The sequence below is a fragment of the Pleurodeles waltl genome, chromosome 1_1 (genome assembly GCF_031143425.1).
Source record: "Pleurodeles waltl isolate 20211129_DDA chromosome 1_1, aPleWal1.hap1.20221129, whole genome shotgun sequence".
In the NCBI taxonomy this organism is placed as follows: Eukaryota; Metazoa; Chordata; class Amphibia; order Caudata; family Salamandridae; genus Pleurodeles; species Pleurodeles waltl.
In genome coordinates, this window is record NC_090436.1 from 806323369 (window position 1) to 806348832 (window position 25464).

Below are 25464 nucleotides of genomic sequence, written 5' to 3' on the forward strand. Positions count from 1 at the left end.
CTGAGCGCATGTGGTAGCGTACACCTCCATAGGAATATACAGGAGCAAAAGACTTCCTAGTTGTCTCACATTACCGAATAGCCCTCAGAGACTCAACATCCCACTCTGAAATTATCCTATCTGGCAAAGCTCCAATTAAAAGGCATCTGCGAAAGAGGCAGGATTCATGCAGAGTCCCCAGGCTCCGGTAATTATTGGTGTTGTTTTTCACACCTGTTTAAGAGTCGCATTGTAATTCTTTCATGTTATTGAGTGGAAATCTAACGCAGCAGTGGGCGATTGTTCATCTCAGAGATTATTGGTGGGTTAAATATTTCCTTACAGTAACATGATATTGTATGATTACAAAAAAAAATTGCAAACGTGGCAGAAGGAACACGACTGTAATGTATTTTTTTAAAAGGCACACGTGTGATAGAGCGTTCCGTACTAATAATTTACCTGTATTTGGACGCTCTTTAGGCCGATGAATCTTTTGGCTAAGTGGGACTCTCTTCACCCGAGATCAGTCAATTTAATCAAATCAATAATCAATAACGAACATAAGCAATACCCTGATCAACATAACACTTAACAATTAATCCAGAATACATTTCGGCGAACCCTGACCTTTCAGTCAGGAATAACCACACCAGTTTATTCAAAGTTAATGAATTTATTTCCCTATATTAACAAAGCTAGCACAATATAGATGTGTCGCAACACCAAATGATAAACATAAATGAACATTAATAGCTGTCCATAACGGCGGAAAAGATGCAATCTATGCAGCATTTGAATAACAAGGCATTCGATAATAGCAATGCAAATCACTAGAACTATAATCTGTAATGGGCTAATTGCATACATTGGTCAGCATAGCAAGGTCTCAAATTGCATCGTGCAACAAAAAGAATCCTCATCTAACCTCAAATTAGCATCGGCATGTGGGACTTCATGCAAAAACAATTTAGCAACATTAATTTGGAAAACTCCTAACTAGGGCTCTTATCAAAAATCAGCAGTTGGTTACCTAAAAGAAACACAATGCAATTGTACAATTTCCTTTCATATTTACCAATTACAATCAGCATTCAAGGAAGTCTTCGTCTCACAGGTACCGTTTCTCGATCAGCATGGGACGGGGCAAAGGGGCAGGGGTGGACGGGGCAGTTGCCTCACGGCGGCAAAATAAAACTACTACTTCATGCAAAGGGATCAAAGTTAAAGTCTCTAGGGCAAGAATCATTTGAAGTCTCTTTCTCTCGATTAGAGAAAGCATCAGTCTCTTTCAAAATGGCGTCGCAGCAAGGTGGGCCATAATAGCTGCAATTTCCTGCAAAATGGCGCAATGGGTGCAATGTTGGGTAATAGCTACTTTCTTCTCGTGCACCTGGTTTAAATAGACAACAGTTCAAATCCAGTAGGGTCTTCCATTGGAGGGTTCATAGGTTGGCTTCAAATTGTCCAATCAAAAACAACAGTTCTCAAGCTTTTACTTAAGCATACATTATCCTTGGAGACGGGTACGTAAGTTGCAACATTTTATACCAATTAACTCACTTTCAGAGCTTCCATTGTCCGCACCTGCAGATTGACCTTGGAGCAAAGAGAAAAATGCCAGGCTGGCACGAAACCTTAAGATAAGCATGTGAACGATCTCAGTGGAAAAGTACAGCTTCAAGCTAAAATACACGTTTATTAGCACATTGGAAAAATACGAGCATCTAAACCGTGAGACCAGGCAACTAGGCCGAAGCCTCCACTAAAGTTATGCTAAGCTAAAACATTTCAAACAAGCAAATCGTGGTATACGTTTACGATTATGTCGGATTGGTGCACTTCTAATACATCACGTTATATAAAGCACGCTTATAAATGTTGGCAAACTACTCTAAGGGCACATTTTGTCCCCGTACAATCTTTATTAGTTCGGTTACAGTCACACATGATTATTGCAGCACTACGTTTAAGCGCTAATAAATGTAAAACCTTCATTTCTGCGTCATCAATCCCTCCTCTGATGACTACTTGTCATCACACAAAACTATTCCCACAAATTTTATTCCATTAAAATTCTGTCAGTTCTCTTTTCCTTTTAGTTCCCCTAGTTTTCGCTTTGTATTCTTCTGCCATTCTTTTCATCATTTTCTCTTCCTTTCTTCTCTTAATTCTTGCCATAATCATTATTATTCCCCTTTTTATTCCCCAAATTCCAAATATACAAATCAGTACTATTAATATTCCCTGTATTATTTTTAGTAATATTCCATTCCAAATTCCACCAATCCAATTTCCCACTGAAGCAAGTCCTTTTCCAACCTTCTCCCGCACTCCTGGTTCTTTCAATTCCTTCAAGTCTGCACTCTCCTTTGTTAGATTAGCAAGCATAGTTTTAATCTTCACACTGTTGTCGGGAATATACGTGCAACAGTGGCGCGCACCAAGCATTTTGCAAACGCCGCCATCCTTTGCTAAAAGAATGTCTAAGGCAAGCCTGTTTTGAAGAGTCATAGCTCTTTCCGCTGCAAGTTCAGCATCTATCAGGATTATAGCACCTGAGAACTTTGTCAACATGTTATCCACTATGGTAGACAACTTTCTTATTTTGATGGAATTCAGCACAACTCCCAATGAAGGAATCATGGCTCCAAATATATCTCCTACCACAGCAGCTGCGGTCTCTCTTTTCTGGATACGATGGGATCCAGATGTCTTTTGAATCATCGATAGGTCATCCAGTTGATAAACCTTTGGGAACACTATACCCAAATAACATGTCCCCCACCATCCTTTCGGAAGACGATAATAGGCATTATACCCACAAATGTAATATACACCTGGTATGACAGGGTCAAGTCCGTCCATCATGAATGTCCATTTGGCCTTCAAGATAAACGTATGTTTACACTCACTCGCTCCTACGAAAATGTTGTCATAATAAGATTCACCTCGATATATACAAAATTTCCCTACATGCCAAGCATCTAAAGCTATTCTCCCTTGTGTTTTTATTGCGGCAAAATCATAATGATCTACTGAAGTCCTCTTACTTAGCTCCTTTTCTAATTTCGCATTCATTTGTGCCCTTCTATCATCTGTGCGATCTAAAAAGCTTATTTCTACTGCAGAGAGCGAGCAGGTAAGGTTTTCCCTATGAGCGTGAGCCGTTTCAAAAGGTTGCATTGGCTCGAAAAATTCCCTCATTATTTTAGCATCCCAATCTTTAGCAATCTGGCTTAGCTGCGCTATTATAGGAACATATGCAAAGGTAACATAATTCGAGTAAAAATACTGTATGTTAGTTTGACCATAAAATCTAGACATTACTATACTACATGTAATCCCGTATGTAAGAGGCATGTGGTGATAAGTCACCCCTTCCTTTACTGATGTCGGTATCTGTGTACACACATAACAATCTTTCGCATCCATAGTCTCAACATATTCTGTTAGCAAGCGATAGAAAACGTTATACGAAAGTTCCTTCTTATCATGCAAGTGTCTCTCATCTAATTCTAGTCTTTTCAATGCGGTTAGTTCAGTGACAGTAACAGGAGCAAAAGTAGAAGCATCAATTTTCTCATCTTCACCCTTTCCACGTGTAGCAAGCACTATTCCCATTATTATTAGTACACATGCAATTATCAAGCCTATACACACATATTTACAATATTTCACTCTACTGTTTTGTGTAGCCATGATCTGTATAGAATCAGAGAGCTAGAAGCACCTATAGAGAAACTATTTAGCAATTCAGTTACGAAGCTGAACGAGCGCAATGTTCACACAGTTTTCTTCAAGAGGCCAGTCACTTATCGGTTAGCAGCATTTGTCTCAATTCGGCAATAACTCAGTCTTTTATCAGTTCAGCAAGTGTCTTATCCGGTTTAGCAATGTCTCAGCTGGTTGTTTGTATCACGTTATGTTTATAGCAAGCAATGTCATTTATCACCCTTTCAATCAACAGAGTCCATAAAACTTTTCTTTTCTATTGGTATCTCTTCTTCTTCGTTCTCGAGGCTAAGAGATACAAATTCGTCAGTCCAATCGTCATTGACTACATATGCCCATTCTGGACCGGAATATCTCCTGTTCGGTATCCTTTTCCTTTTCAATTTTGCTTCTCTTTTCGATTCTGCCTCACTGGTACTTTCCTCTTTGGCCAAGTCTTTTCCTTCACTTGAGGATGGTACCACGACAGACACTTCCTTTCTTTTCTCTTTCACCTTTGGCCTTTCTCCGTCGTTCAAATTTTCTTTAGTTCTTAGTTTTATTGGTGATATACTTAGTCTCCTCTTTGCACCATGTCCACTTGATGGACCTGCGATCTTTTCTGTGGAAGCTTGAACTGTTTCGTTCTGTTCTGCCTTGTCCCCTCCTTCTGGGGAATCAATCACGTTCTCTTTTTCTTTTTCTGTATCGTCTGTTTCTGGGAAAGCCCTCCTCTGATCAGGCTCTCCTGCTTTTTCACCTCTTTCGAGCCCTTCGTCACCGTTACTTTCGTCAGACTCTTTATCACTTTCAGCTGCTTCAGGCTCTTGGTCACCTTCAGCTGCTTCAGGCTCTTTGCTACCCTCAGCTGCTTCAGGTTCTTTGTCACCTTCAGCTGCTTCGTCACTGTCTGAGATTTCTCCTTGGTCTTCCCCAAGTGAGTCTGTTGCTTCGTCCTCAGAGAATATTTCTCTCTCTTCTGTTCCTGCTTGTTCGCTTTCAGTTCGGTTTTGCTCTGTCTCAGCACTCAGCACTGTTTTATCAGGCACTGGCAGTTTCAGCGCTTCAACTTCCTCATCTGTGGGACACAACACTTTCTTTGTGTGACTGGCGTGAATCCAGTTGGGAACTCCCGCGCACTTCACAGCGGTAGTTGTCGTCAGGATCACTTGGAAAGGGCCTTTCCAACGGGGTTCCAGACACGACTTCCTCACGTGCTTCTTTACCACGACCCAGTCACCTGCTTTCAGTGTGTGTCCTGGACCTTGGATCGGTGGCAAGGTGGTCGCTTCCACCTGGTGAGAGAAAGAGCGAACCACGTCAGCCAGACCTTTGCAGTAGTCTAACACCATATCATCTGTAATATTCAAAAGCGCGTTTGCGGGAACTGCAGGAAGTCTCATGGCCCTGCCCATGAGAATTTCGTGCGGGGACAATCCAGTCTTTCTGTCAGGGGTGTTTCTCATTGACATTAACACCAAAGGCAATGCGTCAGGCCATTTCAAATTTGTCGATGCACATATTTTCGCCATTCTTGATTTCAGTGTACCATTCATCTGCTCCACCAGTCCTGAAGCTTCTGGGCGATAGCTACAATGCAGTTTTTGCTCAATGTTCAGCGCTGCGCAAAGTAACTTTATCACCTCGTTATTGAAGTGACTTCCTCTATCTGATTCTAAAGAGATCGGGAATCCGAAACGTGGTATCAACTCCCTCAACAGTAGCTTTGCAACTGTAAGGCTGTCATTCCTACGTGTAGGGTATGCTTCAATCCAGTGACTAAAAATGCACACAATCACCAACGCATACTTCAGACCTCCATGCACAGGCATCTCAATGAAGTCTATCTGCATTCTACTAAACGGGCCACTCGCCTTACCAATGTGGCTCGTGTTCACAACCGTTCCCTTCCCTGGGTTCATCTGCTGGCAAGTGACACATCGATGGCAAACTGCTTCTGCAGCTTGGCGAAATCTGGGGTTAAACCAATCAGTTTTGAACAATCTTATCATGGCATCTCTCCCTAGGTGAGCCTGCCCATGATAGAACCGCGCAAGCTGCGATAAGAGACTATTTGGCAAACATTTTTTCCCTCATTTGAAACCCATAACTCATCTGGTCTCTTTATACATTGTGATTTAATCCAGGAATCTCTTTCATCCTCCCTGACGTTATTCTGTAATGCTTTTAGTTCATCTATTGTATCTACGACCTTCAAGGCAAATGCTTCAGCTGGCTCGAGTTCTGGTTCACTTATCGAATTCCATTCATCCCTGAGTAATATACAGTTCAAGGCACAAAATCTTGCGACTTGATCCGCATATGCATTTCCCAGAGAAACATAGTCCTGTCCTTTTGTATGAGCACTACACTTTACCACTGCAACTTCGGCTGGCATTTGAATGGCGTGTAACAATTCCCTTATTCTCTCCCCGTTTTTCACTGGGGACCCTGAAGAAGTCAGGAAACCTCTCTGTGACCATAGTTGTCCAAAGTCATGCACAATTCCGAACCCGTACTGACTATCAGTGTAAATGGTGACTTTCATCAATGCAGACAGTTGACATGCTCTTGTAAGGGCTACAAGTTCTGCTACTTGTGCAGAATAGACTCCTTGGAGCCAGGATGCTTCCAAGACACCTGTTACAGTACATACAGCATATCCTGCTTTCAAAATTCCCATCCCATCTCTTAGACATGAACCATCAACGAAAACAATTTGGTCATTTTCATCAAGCTTAGTATCCTTAATGTCAGGTCGAGGTTTTGTGCAGAATTCAGTCACCTGAAGGCAGTCATGCTCGACGTCTTCAGCGTTCTCAATTTCAGCATTTTCACCAGGAAGCAAGGTTGCTGGATTCAACGTAGTGCACCTTTTCAGCTGCACGTTCGGTGAGCCCAGAATGACCGTTTCATACCTTGTGAGTCTTGCTCCAGTCATGTGTTGCGTTCGGGAGCGGGTCAAAAGTATCTCAACTGAGTGAGGGACCATGACTGTTACTGGGTGTCCCATCACTATCCCTTCACTCTGAGTGAGGCTGATACCAACTGCTGCTACGGCGCGCAAACACCCTGGAAGTGCTGCTGCGACCGGATCCAAAGTAGCTGAAAAATACGCTACTGGTCTGTTTATGCCACCATGGGCTTGAGTCAAGACAGACAAAGAACATGCATCACGCTCATGACAAAACAGTGTGAAAGGCTTTGTGTAATCCGGCATACCTAAAGCTGGAGCCCTGCACATGCATTCTTTCAATTCGATAAAAGCATCCATCTCATCTCCTTTCAGCTCAATTTGATCCAAGGCATCCTTCTGGGTTAGTTTCAGTAAAGGCTTTGCTAGAGTTGAGAAGTTGGGAATCCACTGGCGACAGTAGCTTACCATTCCCAAGAACTTCCTCACCTCCCTCCTTGTCTTTGGTGGACTCATTTGAAGTACACTCGTTATTCTTTCCTTCATTATTCTCCGTGACCCTTTCTCTATCTGGTGACCCAAGTATTTCACTTTCTTCTGACAAAACTGCAATTTGGAAGGAGACACCTTGTGTCCTTTCCTTCCCAAATGGTTCAACAGAGCAATGGTATCGGCTGTGCAGCCACTTTCTGTCTTTGATGCAATCAGTAAGTCATCGATGTACTGTACTAGGGTTGACTCGAATGGCAATTCTAATGCTTCCAAGTCTTTCTTTAGGATCTGATTGAATATTGACGGTGACTCAGAAAACCCTTGAGGAATTCGACACCAACTGTACACTCTGTCTAAGAATTTGAAACAAAAGAGGAATTGGCTGTCCTCATGAAGAGGCACAGAAAAGAATGCTTGTGACAAGTCGATGACTGAGAACCACTCAGCATCGCAAGGGACTTGAAACATTATCACAGCTGGATTTGGTACGACAGGGCAACATTTAATTATGATGTCATTTATTTTCCTCAAGTCCTGTACAATTCAGACCTTTCCACTCGGCTTTATTAGTCCCATTATTGGTGAATTACATGGACTGCTTAACACTTCTTTCAGTACTCCCTGCTTTACAAATTCGTCAATGAGTTGGGCAACTTTCATGAGGGTGTCTTGTGCCATGTGGTATTGTGGGGTCTGGGGAAAGGTTGCATTGGGCTTTAACAGCCACTTTCACTGGTTCCACTCCTTTCATCAATCCCACCTCTTTCCCTGTCATATCCCACACTTCCTTTCCAACTGTTTCCCGTAATTCAGCTGGAATATCTTCTTCAGTTATCATCGGGAAAAGACAAATCAGAGGATACTCTTCATCGATAGTTTCCATCTCATCCCCCTCTACACTGTCCTCTTCTTCCCCATCACTGCTCGTCTAAATTTTAATTCCCTCGTTCGAACACATAATCGAACATCCCAATTTGCACAATAGGTCTCTCCCTAACAGTGCTATCGGGCTTGAGTCACATACCACAAATTTATGTAACCCTTGATAGTTACCAATGCTGACGGGTACCAGATCTGTAATTGGGTTTGTCAGGTGCCTGTTTGCTACTCCCACCACTTGAACTGTTCTCCCTGAGAGTGGCAAATTTGGTACTTCAATGCTCTTAACAGTTGAACGTGTGGCTCCTGTGTCAACCAAGAATGAGACACGATGACCCATTACTCTTCCCTCCACGTACGGACCCTTTTGATCAACTTCCAAGGATGCTGCAAGCACACAATCTCCTTCCTCTCCTGAACTTTCACTCTCCCATACATTGTTTATTCCACTCTCACTGTGTAATGGGAACTGTTGTACGGTGCCATTTGTATTCATTACCTGACCCGAGACCTGTGGAGGAACCATCACTTGCTGCTGACTCATTGGTGCCAAAGGTATTTGCATTTGCTGATTAGGTACCATGGGTAACTGCTGTTGCATTGGCTGCATTTGCGTCATCTGCATACGGGGCATCTGCATCTGCTGCGGCTGCATAGGTTGTAATCCCTGCAACTGATTTATGGTCTGAAAATTTGGGTTTGGACCTCTCATTTTCGGTCCCCTCATTGTCTGAAATGCATTGACATCATTGTTTTGCTGACCAACACCTGCACCTTCCTGCACCACCATCGGGCACTCGCGCTTCCAATGACCGACGATTCCGCACACGTGACACGGCATCACCTTTTTCAATGCCTGCACACCATTCGGAGTCACGACAGTGTTCAAATCCGGACCATTATTCCCAAAACCTCCTCTGCCTCTCGCCTGTGGCTGAAACATCATATTTCCCTGCAACTGCGGCTGCGGTTGCGGTACCTGCTGTTGGAACCCTTGCAACCCTTGCAACCCTTGCAGACCTGTCTGAGCTGCTTTAAGTTGCATCATCATCACTTTCTCTTTCAACTTTTTTTGTTTCACTTCAATTTCGTCGCTACAGTATTTCGCATAATTCAACACCTCATCAATAGGTTTCGACTGCCAACAAATCAAATGCGACTTTATCATCTGACTTATCTCTGGTCTCAGCCCTTCCACAAATCTAAACACAAAATGAAGCATGTCCTTCGCCTCTATTGTTTCCGTGCCACTGTAGTTCTTGAACGCCTTCAACAACCTCTCATAGTAACTATGAATCGACTCTTTAGCCTCTTGGGCAGTTCGATCGATCTTCTGCCAATCCACATTTTTCGCGGCAACCTTCGTCTTCAAATGTTCAATCACCTTATAGTACAAGCTCATCACCATAGGTGATGGTGCACCCGTATCCCTGTCTCTCTCTGGTTCACTTGTCGGCCAACCTACAGCTCTTTTGCAATCCTCCCACAAATCTGCCGGAACCACAATCTCAAAGAGGGTGTTCAGGTCTTCCCAGAGACATTTTGCAAGCTTCACAAACCTATCAGTCTGTTGATACCATTCAATCGGTTTCTCTCTCAGTTTGGGAAAATCATCCGTAAAAGACTGAATGTCGCTTCTGTGCCATGGTACATGTATTAATTTTCCCCCTGCTGTCTCCCTCATTGGTAACATGGTTACTGCATCACTACTCTGTGGTCTTTTCTCGTTGAGCTCTGGGACACTGTCTTTCCTCTTTTCCTTTCTCTTTACCCATCTGCTTTCCCATTTGTCTAAGCACCTCCACACTTGTGCACTCTGCAACAATTCTCTAAGGTGCGCCTTCATGCCTGCTGACCTCATGTGTTCAAAATCTGTGGTCCCGAAATCCAATCTATAGCTCCTGCTCAAGTGTTTTGTCTTGTCTATATCAACCCCGTTTTTGTCAGCTATTTCTTGCAAGCTTCTATGTACCTTGTTCACTTCTCTCGTAATCCTGGGACATAGATACCTCAGCTCTTCTTCCGAGTAGGACTCTAACCTATTCACACCCATAGTCCCTTCCACCAATTCTTGTGCTTCCATGTTCAACCTGACCCTATTCAGATAATCTTCTCCCTTCCCACTGGCTGAGCTTTGTGTGGAATTCAGACTGTTGAACCACTGTGTCAGCTGTTGCGCATTCAACCCCATCAGTGTAGCATTCACATCGACTGCCATCGATGGTTGCGGCAACTTTTCAGTGTTCGATGATAGCGGTATCATCAGTGGGGGACTCGACCTCACCACTGTTGACTGAGCACATATGGGACTAAACTCCATCAAGGACCCAGATCCAGTTGCCTGAGCCGCTATCGGAGTTATCCCTGGAGTGTTTTCTATGCACCTCCTTTCTGTCCCATTCTGCAGTATTGATCCCTGGCCGCTCATACCCAAGTTAGGCTGACTGTACAAAGGTACTGGTGGACCTACAGTAATGGGTAGTGATATCGCATCTGGGTTCTGTCCATTTCCCATGTTCTGAGACATGTTCATTCCCACACTATGGGTCATCATTGCCGGCATGCCCATCTGACTCCCCGTCATCTGAGCATGTGCTGTTCCCCCCTGCATCTGCTTTTGAGGCATCAAAAACTGGGTTAATTCAGCTTGTGCCAGTGTTGGGTTCTGACCATTCTGTCCTCCCATTGCGGTTGGATCTAAAATCATTCCCGTACTGTTGTCACTGCTGTAGTACCTTGGGACCTGCGGCTGATAATTTTCGGCTGGTTTCAGTATGGGCACATCTGGATATATTCTCCTAACCTGCGGTATCTGCGGGGTGAACAGTAAACTCGGGTCCTTAGATCCCGATGATGCTCCTGAACTCTGAGTTTCACCGTTCTGTACCGATGCCGGAGGGGCAGAACTGGTACTTGGACCTTGTCCACTCTCTGCATAAGGTGGTGGACGGTCGTTCAGCAATTGCATGATTAACTCCTCATCCTCTAACTCCTCTTCTCTTCTCAACTTTTCCTCGTCCTCTCTATCCTTGGAACACCTCCTGTTTGTCTTACAGGTAGCTTTCTTACCTGTCTCCTCTTCTTCCTTAGTAATTGCGGGAAACAATTTTATCCCCTGCAATACATCTGACCTCCACACCTTCTGTGCATTATCCCACCTAGCGTCCGCTAGTGTCTTTTCTACCTTTCTTATCCTGGTCTCGAACTTATTTTGCTGTTGCTGTCTAGCCATCAGTTCCAAAATTGCTAGAGCCTCAAACTGTGCTGGCCTTGGAGGTACCTTCATGTCGTACATCGCAAATCTCAAATTCTCTAGGATCCTTATATTGAATGTCCCATGGACCGGGAACGCTACGCTCCCATTTTTCTCTGTCAGCTTGTGCCATTGCTTTAGCCAAAGGCACGGAGCTACCCCTTTTTCCTCCATTACAATGTAAGCTGGTGTACCTTCGGGTGGCGTCTCTTCTCCTACGCTCGCTTTAATGTAAGACTCCCCCTTCATCGCACTCCTTAATGCTTTAAAAAATTTCATTTTCTCGTCTTTTATTTCACAAAGTTTGTAATCAATACGTGACTTTAATTCCCGGAATACTCTTCGCTTGCCTTTCCCCTTCCAATCGAGCCCCACGGACTGCGTCCAATCCGTGCGCGACCCTTCTCTACAACCAACCTATCCCAGCGCGGCTCCTAGTGACGTCACACTCACACACTCTGCGGCTGACAAAGCCTCGCGGTTTGTCCTCCTTCACTCAGCTCCTCTCGTAACAACTTCTTGCATGTATCGCGAGCTACCAAAAAAAATAATAATAAAACAGATCTGTCGGTTTACTACAGGAAGGGTAACACAATCGCTTCAGGACCTTAGGGATTTTTCACTAGCCTCGGCAGTTATTCCATCTTTCTCGGTCCCCACTTTCGCAAGCAAATCTGACCCGCAGACTGCTCTCAACTTGTCAGTGATCTATTCTAGTGCACTTAGAATTTTGTCAAAGCCCGAAGTCGAAGTTTTCTTTCACTCCCTTAACACACGTACCGACTCGTTGACCACACCCGATCAACCTATTAAACCGACCAGACCACAACATAAAACAAGTGTCTCATACACTTTCCAACATACTCCGGAGTCTCTTGACCTCGCAGGGCCCGTCTCAACAACAACAACCACGTGGACCTTTTTATGCACAAAGCGCCACATGCACATGAAGTTCGACGACTTCCCTACTCTCACACTCGGAGTCGCACCTCCGCTATTTTTCTATGAAATTCGACGACTTCCCTACTTCTACACTCGGAGTCGCACCTCCGCTATTCTCTAAAATCCTCGCAACCTTTTCACACAATCTGCGGCAATAAGCTGTGCAAGCGCAAAATCCTAACTTCACTCATACCATCACTAGTACCACCAACGCTGATCTCACACCTCCGTTCTCTCCATTCACAAGCTCCGAGATCCCGGGAAAGTCGCAGTGGACCTAGCCCATCATCATTTTCTCAATCAGTTTTATCCAAGAAAAATCTAATTCAACTTCTCGAGTGGGGTCTCAAAGGGCGTAACCGTTAATTCAACACCATGTACTTTAAGAGTGAGGGGTCCCAAAAGGCGAAACCATCCTCTGCTACCATCTACTGATAGAGCGTTCCGTACTAATAATTTACCTGTATTTGGACGCTCTTTAGGCCGATGAATCTTTTGGCTAAGTGGGACTCTCTTCACCCGAGATCAGTCAATTTAATCAAATCAATAATCAATAACGAACATAAGCAATACCCTGATCAACATAACACTTAACAATTAATCCAGAATACATTTCGGCGAACCCTGACCTTTCAGTCAGGAATAACCACACCAGTTTATTCAAAGTTAATGAATTTATTTCCCTATATTAACAAAGCTAGCACAATATAGATTTGTCGCAACACCAAATGATAAACATAAATGAACATTAATAGCTGTCCATAACGGCGGAAATGATGCAATCTATGCAGCATTTGAATAACAAGGCATTCGATAATAGCAATGCAAATCACTAGAACTATAATCTGTAATGGGCTAATTGCATACATTGGTCAGCATAGCAAGGTCTCAAATTGCATCGTGCAACAAAAAGAATCCTCATCTAACCTCAAATTAGCATTGGCATGTGGGACTTCATGCAAAAACAATTTAGCAACATTAATTTGGAAAACTCCTAACTAGGGCTCTTATAAAAAATCAGCAGTTGGTTACCTAAAAGAAACACAATGCAATTGTACAATTTCCTTTCATATTTACCAATTACAATCAGCATTCAAGGAAGTCTTCGTCTCACAGGTACCGTTTCTCGATCAGCATGGGACGGGGCAAAGGGGCAGGGGTGGACGGGGCAGTTGCCTCACGGCGGCAAAATAAAACTACTACTTCATGCAAAGGGATCAAAGTTAAAGTCTCTAGGGCAAGAATCATTTGAAGTCTCTTTCTCTCGATTAGAGAAAGCATCAGAGTCTCTTTCAAAATGGCGTCGCAGCAAGGTGGGCCTTAATAGCTGCAATGTCCTGCAAAATGGCGCAATGGGTGCAATGTCGGGTAATAGCTACTTTCTTCTCGTGCACCTGGTTTAAATAGACAACAGTTCAAATCCAGTAGGGTCTTCCATTGGAGGGTTCATAGGTTGGCTTCAAATTGTCCAATCAAAAACAACAGTTCTCAAGCTTTTACTTAAGCATACATTATCCTTGGAGACGGGTACGTAAGTTGCAACATTTTATACCAATTAACTCACTTTCAGAGCTTCCATTGTCCGCACCTGCAGATTGACCTTGGAGCAAAGAGAAAAATGCCAGGCTGGCACGAAACCTTAAGATAAGCATGTGAACGATCTCAGTGGAAAAGTACAGCTTCAAGCAAAAATACACGTTTATTAGCACATTGGAAAAATACGAGCATCTAAACCGTGAGACCAGGCAACTAGGCCGAAGCCTCCACTAAAGTTATGCTAAGCTAAAACATTTCAAACAAGCAAATCGTGGTATACGTTTACGATTATGTCGGATTGGTGCACTTCTAATACATCACGTTATATAAAGCACGCTTATAAAGGTTGGCAAACTACTCTAAGGGCACATTTTGTCCCCGTACAATCTTTATTAGTTCGGTTACAGTCACACATGATTATTGCAGCACTACGTTTAAGCGCTAATAAATGTAAAACCTTCATTTCTGCATCATCACGTGTAGTCACAAACTGCGGAGGTTACGTTTCGCAAGGTTTAAAATATTTTAATGAAGGGGTGACATGGCGGGATCGGCAGCCAGGAGTATTGTGAAAGTAGGTTTAATGGGGCGCTGCAGAAAGGAAAGGACTAGTCGCTCAGTAATCTCATAAACTAACTGTCCCGACTGCAACTCTGAGAACAATCAGTGAGTGCCGTTCCAAGGTTGAGTGACGATATGGAACACCACTCAGTCACCAAACACCTCCCTTCCTAGCAGAAAATACAATTCTGCATGTAAAACAGAAAAAGATATATGTGTGGAACATACAATTGAAAAACCCAAACTGTACCACAAGAGCACATCAAAGATATAGAACAATAAGGGAGCATAAAAACAAATACCTTCTGATCGATACCTCTAACTGCAGATTACTCACTTTGTGAGTCTTGCGTCTGGTCTGTCCTGCCCCAATTGTGACGTCGGGGCCACTATATCTTTGCACACGGAGTTCAGTTGCATTCTTTATGCGCCTTCCGACGCGGATATGGAGCTCGCTTCCTCAAGTCTGTCAGACTTGACAGTTTTTCTCCACAGTGTAATCCAGTGTGTAAGGGACATGGCGACTCTAAAACAGCAGGGTTAAAACCATGCAAGGAATGCCACAAACAGATGTTGATGGCGAGCCCTCACAAGATCTGTCTCTGGACTCCAAGCACGATTTGGCATTGTGTGAAAAATGGGCCAAAATGAATCCAAGTGCCATCTGGGACTGGGAGGCCAAGTTGTACATCGGAGAACATCAACTGAAGATGAAGAAGACCAGTTCCTAGTCGAGGGAATGGACACACTTCTGCTCCATGGGCTGATCTTGTGAACCTTCGTCATTGAAGTCAAGATCTTAAGGTAAATCAAGAAAGTCCAATTAAGTAAGAAATCCAAACACCGCTCCCTTATGTCCTGCCACTCTCAGCATTTGGAGTTGTGTTATGCCCTGTGTACCTCAAAGCCACAAACCTGGACTACCATACCAGAACCGATTCTGACCCAACTCCCAATTCCACTTAGATTCTCTGGCCCTGCTGCTACATCGCAGTAAATAAAGGAGTTCAAGGAGGCTATGGATTGAATCTTTGGTACCCAACAGAATCCCTTTAGTCTTCCGGCTTCAAGAATCCAGTTGGGCTGCCACTGGTGGATCCATCCCTGACGCCAACTGTGCCACTGAAAGACACCCCAAGGTCAGCCACGGCTTCAGGGTCGATGCTGGGACCTCTTATGGCACCAGAGCCCTGAGCATCAACACCAACTCTGGAGGTGGAGCTGATAGGTCTTTCAGTGTTGGAAGCAAACCCAGAGGGTCATCCATCAGTACCAGCCACGTTGATATCCACACTTAGATCCCAAGTTGCTCCTGCAACAATTTCATGGGAAGGCAGACAATGTTGAGGATACCAATAACCTTACTGATGACAAAAACCTATTTCTAGACCTCCAGCATGCCAGTGTTGCAGACACATCACCTAACAATAGTCTCCACTCACCATTACCTATGTGGCTACAGACGAGTCTGCCTCCTTCACCGCTTGTCAATAGGAGAGCAGCAAAGGTTTTGAACCTCATCCTGCCCACCACTGAGGTTGAGGCAAATGTATAAATGGTGGTCCTTGACCAAGGATAGGCTACACTGGGGCCTCTCCTTCCCTTCAGCAAGCCTGTCACAGATGTACTGTTTGGCACCTAGATGATGCCAGATTCTTGCCAAACCGACTGCAAGGTGCTACAGGTTTGCCCCGGGAGATCCTGCCATCTTCTGCCGCACTCCCTCTCCAGAAAGCCTAGTGGCACAGGCCTTCACCAGCTGACTGAACCCCCAATACGTTCCAGACAATTCCCCAAGCCCTTGTCTTTTTGGAGACAAAACAGACTCAGCCCTTGAACCCTTAAAAGAAAGCGAAGCAACAGCGTGATCGCTCTGGCTGGCACCACGGGTGCAGCACTTTTCCCAGTATTTTAACCCTTTGGATGCTTTGGAAAGGGATAGCAACAGAGACAATGTCAAAACAAACGTTTTACCTCCCCTGGTGAAAGATCACTACATTCAACCAGTGGGTGCTCCAGGTCCAACAGAATGGTTATGCCTTCCCCTTTCTGACACATTCCCCCAACATCCTCCCACAGCGTGACATCTCTCAGAGGACCACTTGTCCAGTCTCCGAGGTGAAGTTCAAGCTCCTTTGGTCAAGGGAGACGTAAAAAGGGTGCCTGCTTCAGAGATGAGTACTGGGTGTATTTCATTTTATTTTATTGTGCCAAAAAAAGATGCAGACCTTCATCTCATTCTTGCCTTTTGCCCTCTGAACTTCTTTCTTTAGAAGAACAATTTCAAAATGCTATCCCCTGCCTGTTTTGTCTGCCCTGGATCCAGGAAACTGTATGATGGCGCTGGATATACTGAGGACATCTTTCCACATGCCTGTCCTGCAGTCCCACAAATGCTACCTGCGCTTTCAGGTAGACCACCAGCACTTTTAGTTCACAGTGCTCACCTTCGGTGTTATCAGTGCATCTCTGGTGTTCGCAAAGGTGATGATGGTGGTCGCTGCCCATCTATAGAGGTTGATTATACCAGTTATTACATAACTCGACTATTGGTTGCTGAAGTTGTAAACCACCTCCAAATGACGCCTGACCTTTTGACATCGTTGGGTTGGTCCATCAATGTGCCAAACTCACAGCTGACCCCTTCACATTAGCTACCCTTCATTGTAGCCATCCTGAACACTGTGATATTTTGAGCCTTCCGCCCGCCTCAACACATCAATGACATTCGGGTTATAATCTCAATGTTTAGACCTTTCACCTGGACCTCACTGAAAGCGGCTATGAGACATCTTGGCCTCCTGCATCCTGCTTGTGAACCATGCCAGCTGGCATATGCTGGCTCTGCAGTGGGATCTGAAGTCTCAGTAGGCTCAACACAAATTGGACCTTTCAGATTCCATCCAGGTGTTGGATAAGGCTGTGAAAGACATGCACTGGTAGCTGCTATACCGAATTGGGATGATGGCAAACGCCTCTCTCTACCCCACCCAGAGCTGATAATCATGATGGACGCATTGTTGCTCGGTTGGGGAGGTCATCTGGGAGAGGTGGAGATCAGAGGATTCTAGTCTCTGAAGGAAGCTTGAAGCCATATCAGCCTAATTGAGTTGTGGGCGATTCACTTGGCAATAAAAGCCTTCCTCGCTCTGATCAAGGGAAATTGGGTAAGAGTTGTTACCACAACAGGACCCCTATGTGGTACTGTGACGAGAAAGACAGAGTGGGGTCATATGTCCCGTTGCAGAAGGCTCTGTGTCTCTGGAAATGGCTGAATGCTTGGGGTATCTCCCTGATCACACAGAATCTGGAAGGATCTTCAAAAACCCATGCAAGGGTAAAGTGTGTGCTCAATGCAAAGGTTATTGCTGCCTGTGAACGACACGTGGTGCAGATAGATCCACTGGACAGTCTCAAAGATGGCCAAGCTACTTGTATTCTTTGTAATCAGGTAAGCCCTGGCACAATGGGAGCCCCAGCAGGTTCAATAACTGTTAGAGAGACAGGGTCGTGGACATGAGAAAACACACTGAAAACACTAAAAATGCAACTTATTTGGAATTAAGTCTTTTGCCAAATCAGACACTTACGTTTCAAATGTAGTCTTTGCCAAATGAGAAGCTCATCAACCAAAGAGCTGCTTATTTTATTGCAACTGTCCTGAAGTGCAGGAGGAGGATTCCTATTTCAAAAATTAATTGTTCTGTGTTGTCTCTTTACAACATCATCCTCATCACAAAACTAAAATGATGGGATGGAAGCCAGAAGTAATGTGAACATTAGTTTAATAGGGCACAGCAGAATGGAAGAGACCTGTCTCTCAAAAACCTGGTAACCCAACTGACAGACGTGGACCTCTGTACAACAATATTGTACTTAATTCTTCGTGTAATTTCATGACGCTTGTTTTTTCTCTTTTTGACTGTGCTAGGATGAAAAAGAATAATACCGTGCATTCGAAAAGGTTTTATGAAGTTTACTGTAAAGTCATTGACATTGTGAAGCTGACATTGAAATTTGCCATTGGTAATATACAAATAGCTTCAATTGGGATAGTATGATCATTGATTGGGAAGCAGCATAATCTAGTCTTTCCATTGATAGCCAAATTCCAATTGCAAAATGGATTCTACCTAGGTTACATTGTTGAATTTTCTTACATTCATTCACTTTACTTTCTATTTAATTGTCACCAAAGGACAAGCCTCAGATTATTATTGCTATGTAAAGTAGGTCCCAGGTCAATATTTAATGCTAAGTAGAGCAGACCTTTGCAAAATAGTTGAGTAAGGCATATCCCCAAAATCTTAACTCTCAAAGTTCTTCTGACACATTAAACTATATTAAAAAGGATGCTTTTGTGATTTCTAAGTACATAGCATACTTTCTGTAATGTAGACATACTCTACTCAGGCTTGTACAGACATGCTCACTCCAAATTTTGATGCTTGATGTCATACTCCTTTGTTTCAGTACCGGTCTGCCCAGCCCCACCACCGTACCAGAAAGTTGATACAGACACTCTAGAGGCCACAGAGGGGTTTCATCTGAACATTTAGGTGGCCAGTATTTTCTGCCAGGCTAAAAAAAGACACCTAAGGGGATTTGTATGTCTGCTCCTTTTGTTAGACTATTGACACATTCTGTATCTCATGTTATTGGAAGAGAGGTCATTGTGTTACCCAGCTTTGAAGGGTGCCGAAGTAAAATATTTTTCATGTATTGTGATACCCGTCAGCAGTTAGCAAAGGGCACGACAAATTCCCTCCAAGTACAAGGCCTCCACCAATAATCTCTGCAAAATTGGAGTTGGCTCCTAAAGGCCCCATTGAGGGGTTTTGAGGGAAGTGAAAAATTGTTAAACTTCTTGTGAAAGGTCAAGATGTTGATGGATACTTCTTTTAAGTGTTCATGCTTAATTGATCCTCATTTGTATAGCCTTCATGTGGAAACTGCCTCATTTATGTCCCTGGACTTTAATGGGAGGCCAGTCGTGAAATTTTGGGGGAAAGTATGTTCACCATTTCACACTACATAGGGATGTCTTCTGATCCCTGTAACGATTCCTCTGCTTTCCACCTACTATTTTCTCTTTGACTGCTTATTTGTTCAAGCCTTGTGAGTCTGAAGTAGGATACCTACATTCAGCCTGAGATGTGACAGATTTCTCATGTGTGTGTTGTTTCTGTGTCTGTGTGAGAATTGTCTACATGAGAGGGGGAATTCTTAAACCTGATTTGATGATATGTAGCCAACATAGTTGGGATTGGAAGTGGCCCTATGAAGATGAATATATATGGACCCCATCTGTCTTCAAATTACAGAATGGAAGAGTTATGAGTTACTTCTGCATGGGATGGTTTGATAAAGTGCAGAGATTTCAAAAGACTATTAATATTGAGAAATTGTTTGTGGTGTCGCTTGAAACTCAATTAATTTGACAAAGACTTAGTTGAAAAATTCTTAGGTCCTTATATGCTAGAATCTGCAAAGGTGATTACATACTGCAACCTGACAGAGAGATATTTAATTAGTTTTAATGCTATTATCTATTTCTATAATGCACAACGTAACCACGTGTACAGTGGTGTGCAGTCAATTTATGAATATAATAAAAAAAACTCAGAATCCTAAAAATACAGCACTAACTATATAATTGTGACAAATGACTGTAACACCAACTTAATGGATGAAGGAAACAATACTTTAATATTATATTAACGGATTCAACAGGCATATTTTAAAAGAGCTTCAGAGTTCCCCGGAACTGATTGAAAGGCTACGCTCCATGGTAATCTAACTCCAGATAGTCACAGCATTCTTATTTACCTTCTCATCAGTCATCCCATTCTTTACGTTCTAAGACTGACTTGCTCAGAATGTGAGAACTGGTACGACTTAGTCCTGTACTTGGAGCATTCAGGATTACTGTGAGCAATATGGCCATTGTCGTAGTCCTCACTACAAAATATTTAACTCTAATAATTAAGTCTCTTTTCAGCAACCTGTAAAGTTAGCCAGAAATATCCAGTTTGTTTGAATAATAGACTGGATTCGCAAAATGGAATCTAAAGGCTGCTTTAAATTGTTCTTTAGCTGTCTCAATAATAGGGAAATATCATATATTTCTCTTGTTTCTGCTACCAGTCTACCTACAGCAAGCCATCTTTAGGTAGGTAAGAGTGTGTTTAGGAACACCAGCTAGAAGAATTTTCATTACATTAGTTCAGAATATTATCAGAGCTGGTATAATGGTTTGAAGGTCAGCTTCTGGGTTGAATGATGTTAGTAAAAATAACTCTGAATTTGGGTGCTGTTTTTTTTTTTTAAAGAAAATAGTTCAAGGGCAGCATTGTGAGCAGGAAGGGGGTGGCTTTTTAATTCAAAGCGGTTTAGGGTTGCTAGACAAAGCAGAAGAGTTCATATTCCACAAACTGGAGGGAGCTCAGAGCTCTGTGGAGGGCTCTTCAGTTCTTATGGACAGATGTTCAGGGGAAGGATGTATTGTTAAGGACGGATGATTCAATATCAATGTCTTATCTCAACATGTAGTTTGGCACAGGTTCCAAGTTCCCCAATTTATTGGTAACAATGATTTTGAGTTAAGCAGAGAAAAACACGCTGTCTTTCAGAGTAATTCACATTTGAGGATAAAATAACACAGAGGCAGATGCTCTGAGCAGAATGGTTCCTCTTTATCCGAATCTCAGAATAGGAGCACATGTTTTTTAAGAGATTTGCCGGTGGCTTGGGGATCCAACATTAGATCTATTTACAGATCACCAAAACTCTTTTCTTCTTCAGAAAATTTGCTGGTTTCAGAATCCATTGGCAATTGGATTAGATGCATTGACATGTCAAAAGGCCAAGTGCCTTCTACACATCTTTCCTGCAATCCCTATAATTTGTCACCTAATTTCAAAGATTCAAAGGGAGGGAATGGATGTAATTTTGGTGTGACCATATTGGCCATAGAGGCAGTGGTTTACCTTACTGAAGGAAGTAATAGTGGATCAGATTTGGATCTTTCCTCTATGACTATACACGGTGGTTCATCCACCTCTTCTGCTTCTGACATCTTTGCAGCAGTTGTAATTAGCAGTTTGGAACTTGAAAGGGGGGGGGGGGGTCTTAGGACTTTAGGGCTTTCCCTCCCTGTTCCTAGATCCAGTTAGGCTGCAAGAATCATTCTATGAGGAAGACATATTTCCATAGTTAGTCATTCTTTTCATAATGATGTAAACATAAGGATTTCTCTGCAGTCTTGTGTCCTCCACGGGATATTTTGCAGTTTCTGCAAGATGGACTTGACAATGGTCTAGCAGTTGCCACCAAAAGATTACAGTGGGCTGCTATTAGAGCATTTTGCTCCTTACTAGGGTGCTTTGACAGATACAGAAAAATTGACTTCAAAGCTATTAATGGTTTCAAGATATTTAGTCCAAAGATAAGGAGTACGTTTCTTTTTTGTCACTTATTGTGGGTCCTAAAAGCTTTAGAAAATCTACATTTGAGCTTTTGGAGGAAGTCTTATTGAAAATCTAAACCTTGAAGTTTGTATTGCTAGTGGCCATTGTTATTGTAAGGGTTTTAGAGCAGTTGAATTACTTTGATGGGCAGTCCTCCTTATTTAAGAATATTTGAGGATTGAAGTTTGTTGATGTTGGGTCTAGGTTTCATTCCAAAAGTGAATACTGCTTTCCATAGGTTGCAGGAAATTGACCTCACAGTTTTGGGGCAAGAGAAGTTAAATGTGAATAGAGCTGTCAATGTTTATTTGACAAGATCCTTCTATTATAGCAAATTTGATTCTTTGTCATTTTTTGTCAACCCAATAGAGGAGGAGAATTCTCATTGTCTATTTTGGCCCAATGCATGAGGGAGGTGATTTCAACAGCTTACTCTAATGCTGACTTGGGTCTTCTAGGATCTGTGCCAGGCATGGTCAACTAGAGATATGGCAGCATCATGGGCAGAGGTACAACTTGGTCTACTCCTTATGAGTTTATTAATCATTACAGGTTGAATCTGGCTCAAGTCAGAGCTATGTTTTGGAACAAGGGTCTTGAAGTCAGTTGAAATACCATAAACCTTTTGTCAATGACACAGTTTCATGTTGTCCCTTAAATAAAGGCACGGTTCTGCTTCTTTCGGGATGATTTGTGCTGATAGCTTAGGAATTACTACATTCATAAAGAGTGGGACAAGGACTAGGATGTAATGATTTGATACTTGATAACTTACGTTCCTGTTCAACTACTCTTATGAAGACGGTGATTGTTTTGGGGAAAAATGCTACAGCCGCCATTACAGGACTTGAGGACTCTGCCACCATGCCCTAAAAATGATTTAAAAAATAGATAATAAGGGGACAGAGTAGGGAAGGCCTGACCCTCTGGCATATTCATGCTGCGATTACCATGGTACTCCTGCAGGACCCGATGCAGCACTCTCTTCAGGTCCCACAGTACTCCTGCGGGAACTGGCACTAAAGCTTCACCCCCATGGTACCATGGTAGGGTGCAAGGTTCGTGACAGACATGTAGTACACAGCGCACCCGGCCCCCTTTTAAAAATATCAAAATACGGAAAGATCACTTCAAGATTACCACAGGACAAAAACAAAAGGCAAAAGAAAATGGGTCGGTGCCTTGTGTTGTGTGATTGTGTATGTGTGGGGAGGGGAAGGGGGACCAGCAATGGACATACAAGGTTGGGTGCTTTTAGGAAATGGGCCTCAGGGTGCGGTGGTTGTATTAACGCATAGTAACTAAAATTACTTTACATAAAAAAAAAACATAGAAATTCACTGAAAAAACAAAACCATAGAAATTCAGCAGTTATAGTTACAGTTCTTTCAAGTAACTAAAACTCGCTCCCTAAGGTAACTATAACTCGTGCCTTCACCTTGCACAGCTAATTACTCCACATATTATATACTTGATGACATATTTTATGCCATCTTTCATATTCGCACTGCAACATTTGCAATAAAATTATTGATGAGACAACTGTGCATGGCCAAGTCACGAGTTATAGTTACCTTAGGGCGTGAGTTTTAGTTTCTTGAAAGAACTGTAACTATAGGCTGCGCTAATGGATTGGATGCAGGGTCTGGCCACGTCAAAGGCCGTTCGCTATATGTGGCTGGCTGCCTGTGACCCTGCAGCCCATCCCTCAGCCACACACATCAGGGTTTCTGTGAGAGTTTGGCTTAACGTATGGTAACATAATAATACTTTATGAAAAAAAAATCCCTAGAAATTCACTGAAAAAAACAAAGGTTAAAGTAACGTTATAGAGAGGTGAGAATTTCAGTGACAACGTAACGTTTTAAATGTACAAAACCACTGAAATTCACCAGTTATATTTATCTTAAGTAACTATAACTCATGCCCTAAGCTAACTATAAGTCATTCTTTTGCCATGCATTGCTAATTACCCCACATTTTGCATCACTCATGACATCTATGATGACATCATTGATAATATCACTGCAACATTTGCAATGAAATTATTGATGAGAAAACTGTGCATGACGGAGGCACAAATCAGTTACCTTAGTGTATACATATATATGTATCACAGCTGCTATTGATTTTTTCAAAGTGCAGCTAACAATGGTATTTATGCCCGATGGGCTGATCTATCAGGTCAGTAGGTAGGCCGTTTTCTGGCTGTTTGTGGGCCAGTTTTATAGTCTGATTGGCCGGGCTTTACTGTTGATTTCCCTGAGTATTGCCTGCAGCAAGTGCAAATCCCCCCATTCTTCCATATCTTGCAAAACACGTATACCACGTGTCTTTACAAGTTTAAATCTTCGTCAATTTGCAAGCATGGGCCTCTTTTTAGCTTTCTAATTCACTGTCGGGCCACTTTTATTTGGGTTCCTGGGCCTGGTTTCTGTACCAGGTTCAACCCTATTGGAGCTTGTGGATGCCTACAAATCTACAAATGTGTGGACATTCACAAACTAACAGGACAAACTAAGCCCTGTTCCGCCATCTGCCCACTGCTTGTGTGAGGTTTACTTTATAATTCTAAACACATGTGGCTCAGAGTTATGAAGTAATACAATTATTTATGATTGTCACGGATCGTTCTGGGATTGCCTGAACAGTGTGAATGAAACCATTTTCGGGTATTAACATATATCTATGGCTGATAATATCTTTTTAATCAGACCTCAAGACTTGAGACCTTTCCTAACCCTTTTCACAAAGACCTTTCTTAACCCTATTCGCTTGACTTCTAATAGCAAATGGTTAACCTGTAGAAGCGACCACAGAGAAAAATCCCTGTACCCAAAAGTGACAGTTCTTGTTTTAGGAGCACACTGTGTAAACTGATGAGCAAATCAGAGGTCCTTCATGGAACATGCCCCTTAAACTTGGTGGCTCCAAATACAGGAGTGTGAGAAGAAAACTGGCTTATGGGCCACGGTAACTGCCTTTAAGGTGGTTTTTACTCCAAATAGTAATCCAGTGTTGAGTTATGCAAAGCCCTAAGCACTGTCAAACGAGAAATAGTTGGGATGCTGCTGTTCAGTTCCAGTTTATCACTGACACTGGTAATTTTCAGGTAAGAAGATTAAGGTGTTGGGTTTCCTATTCCGGTCTGATAACTGGGGGGTGGACAAGAAACCCCAAACTTTGTCTCAATGTGTCTCAACTCGTATAGTCTTTTCTAATACAATTCTGGATAGTTCAACATCATTTTTTTTGTATAGAGAAAAGAAAATTAGGAGCAAGAAGCAGTGTGCACAGTGGGATGTGTCTGAAAGTGTCACTAAAGCCTACTCAGTACATTGATCTTGTGTTGCTTTAGTTTAATCAGTTTTGTCCTAGTAATTATGTTTCTTATGTACAATCTTAGCTGCAATGGCTGTTGGACAACTACGAAACTGCAGAAGGTGTAAGCCTCCCCAGAAGTACACTTTACAGTCATTACCTACGCCACTGTCAGGAGCACAAGCTGGATCCTGTCAATGCTGCCTCATTTGGGAAACTCATACGTTCAATTTTCATGGGGCTCCGAACAAGAAGACTGGGAACCAGGTGTGTGCATATTTATAAATTAGACTGTCTTTCCCACATAGTTGTTCTAAATGTATATTTTCACTCCACATGGTTATAACAAGTTCATGGCATTATTATGAAATGGATTCGTACAGAAATTAACAGGGTTGATTAAT

The 25464-nt window shown here is 42.8% G+C and overlaps 1 protein-coding gene across 4 annotated transcripts in view; it reads left to right on the plus strand.

The window, feature by feature from the left end:
- Positions 1 to 25464, plus strand: part of RFX3 (regulatory factor X3) — a 555440-nt gene that overhangs the window by 400858 nt on the left and 129118 nt on the right. For all 4 annotated transcript variants that reach the window (XM_069228385.1, XM_069228414.1, XM_069228395.1 and 1 more), the window contains one exon: positions 25146 to 25327. In XM_069228385.1, the coding sequence (XP_069084486.1) occupies positions 25146 to 25327 (182 nt within the window). The remainder of the gene's footprint in view (positions 1 to 25145; positions 25328 to 25464) is intronic.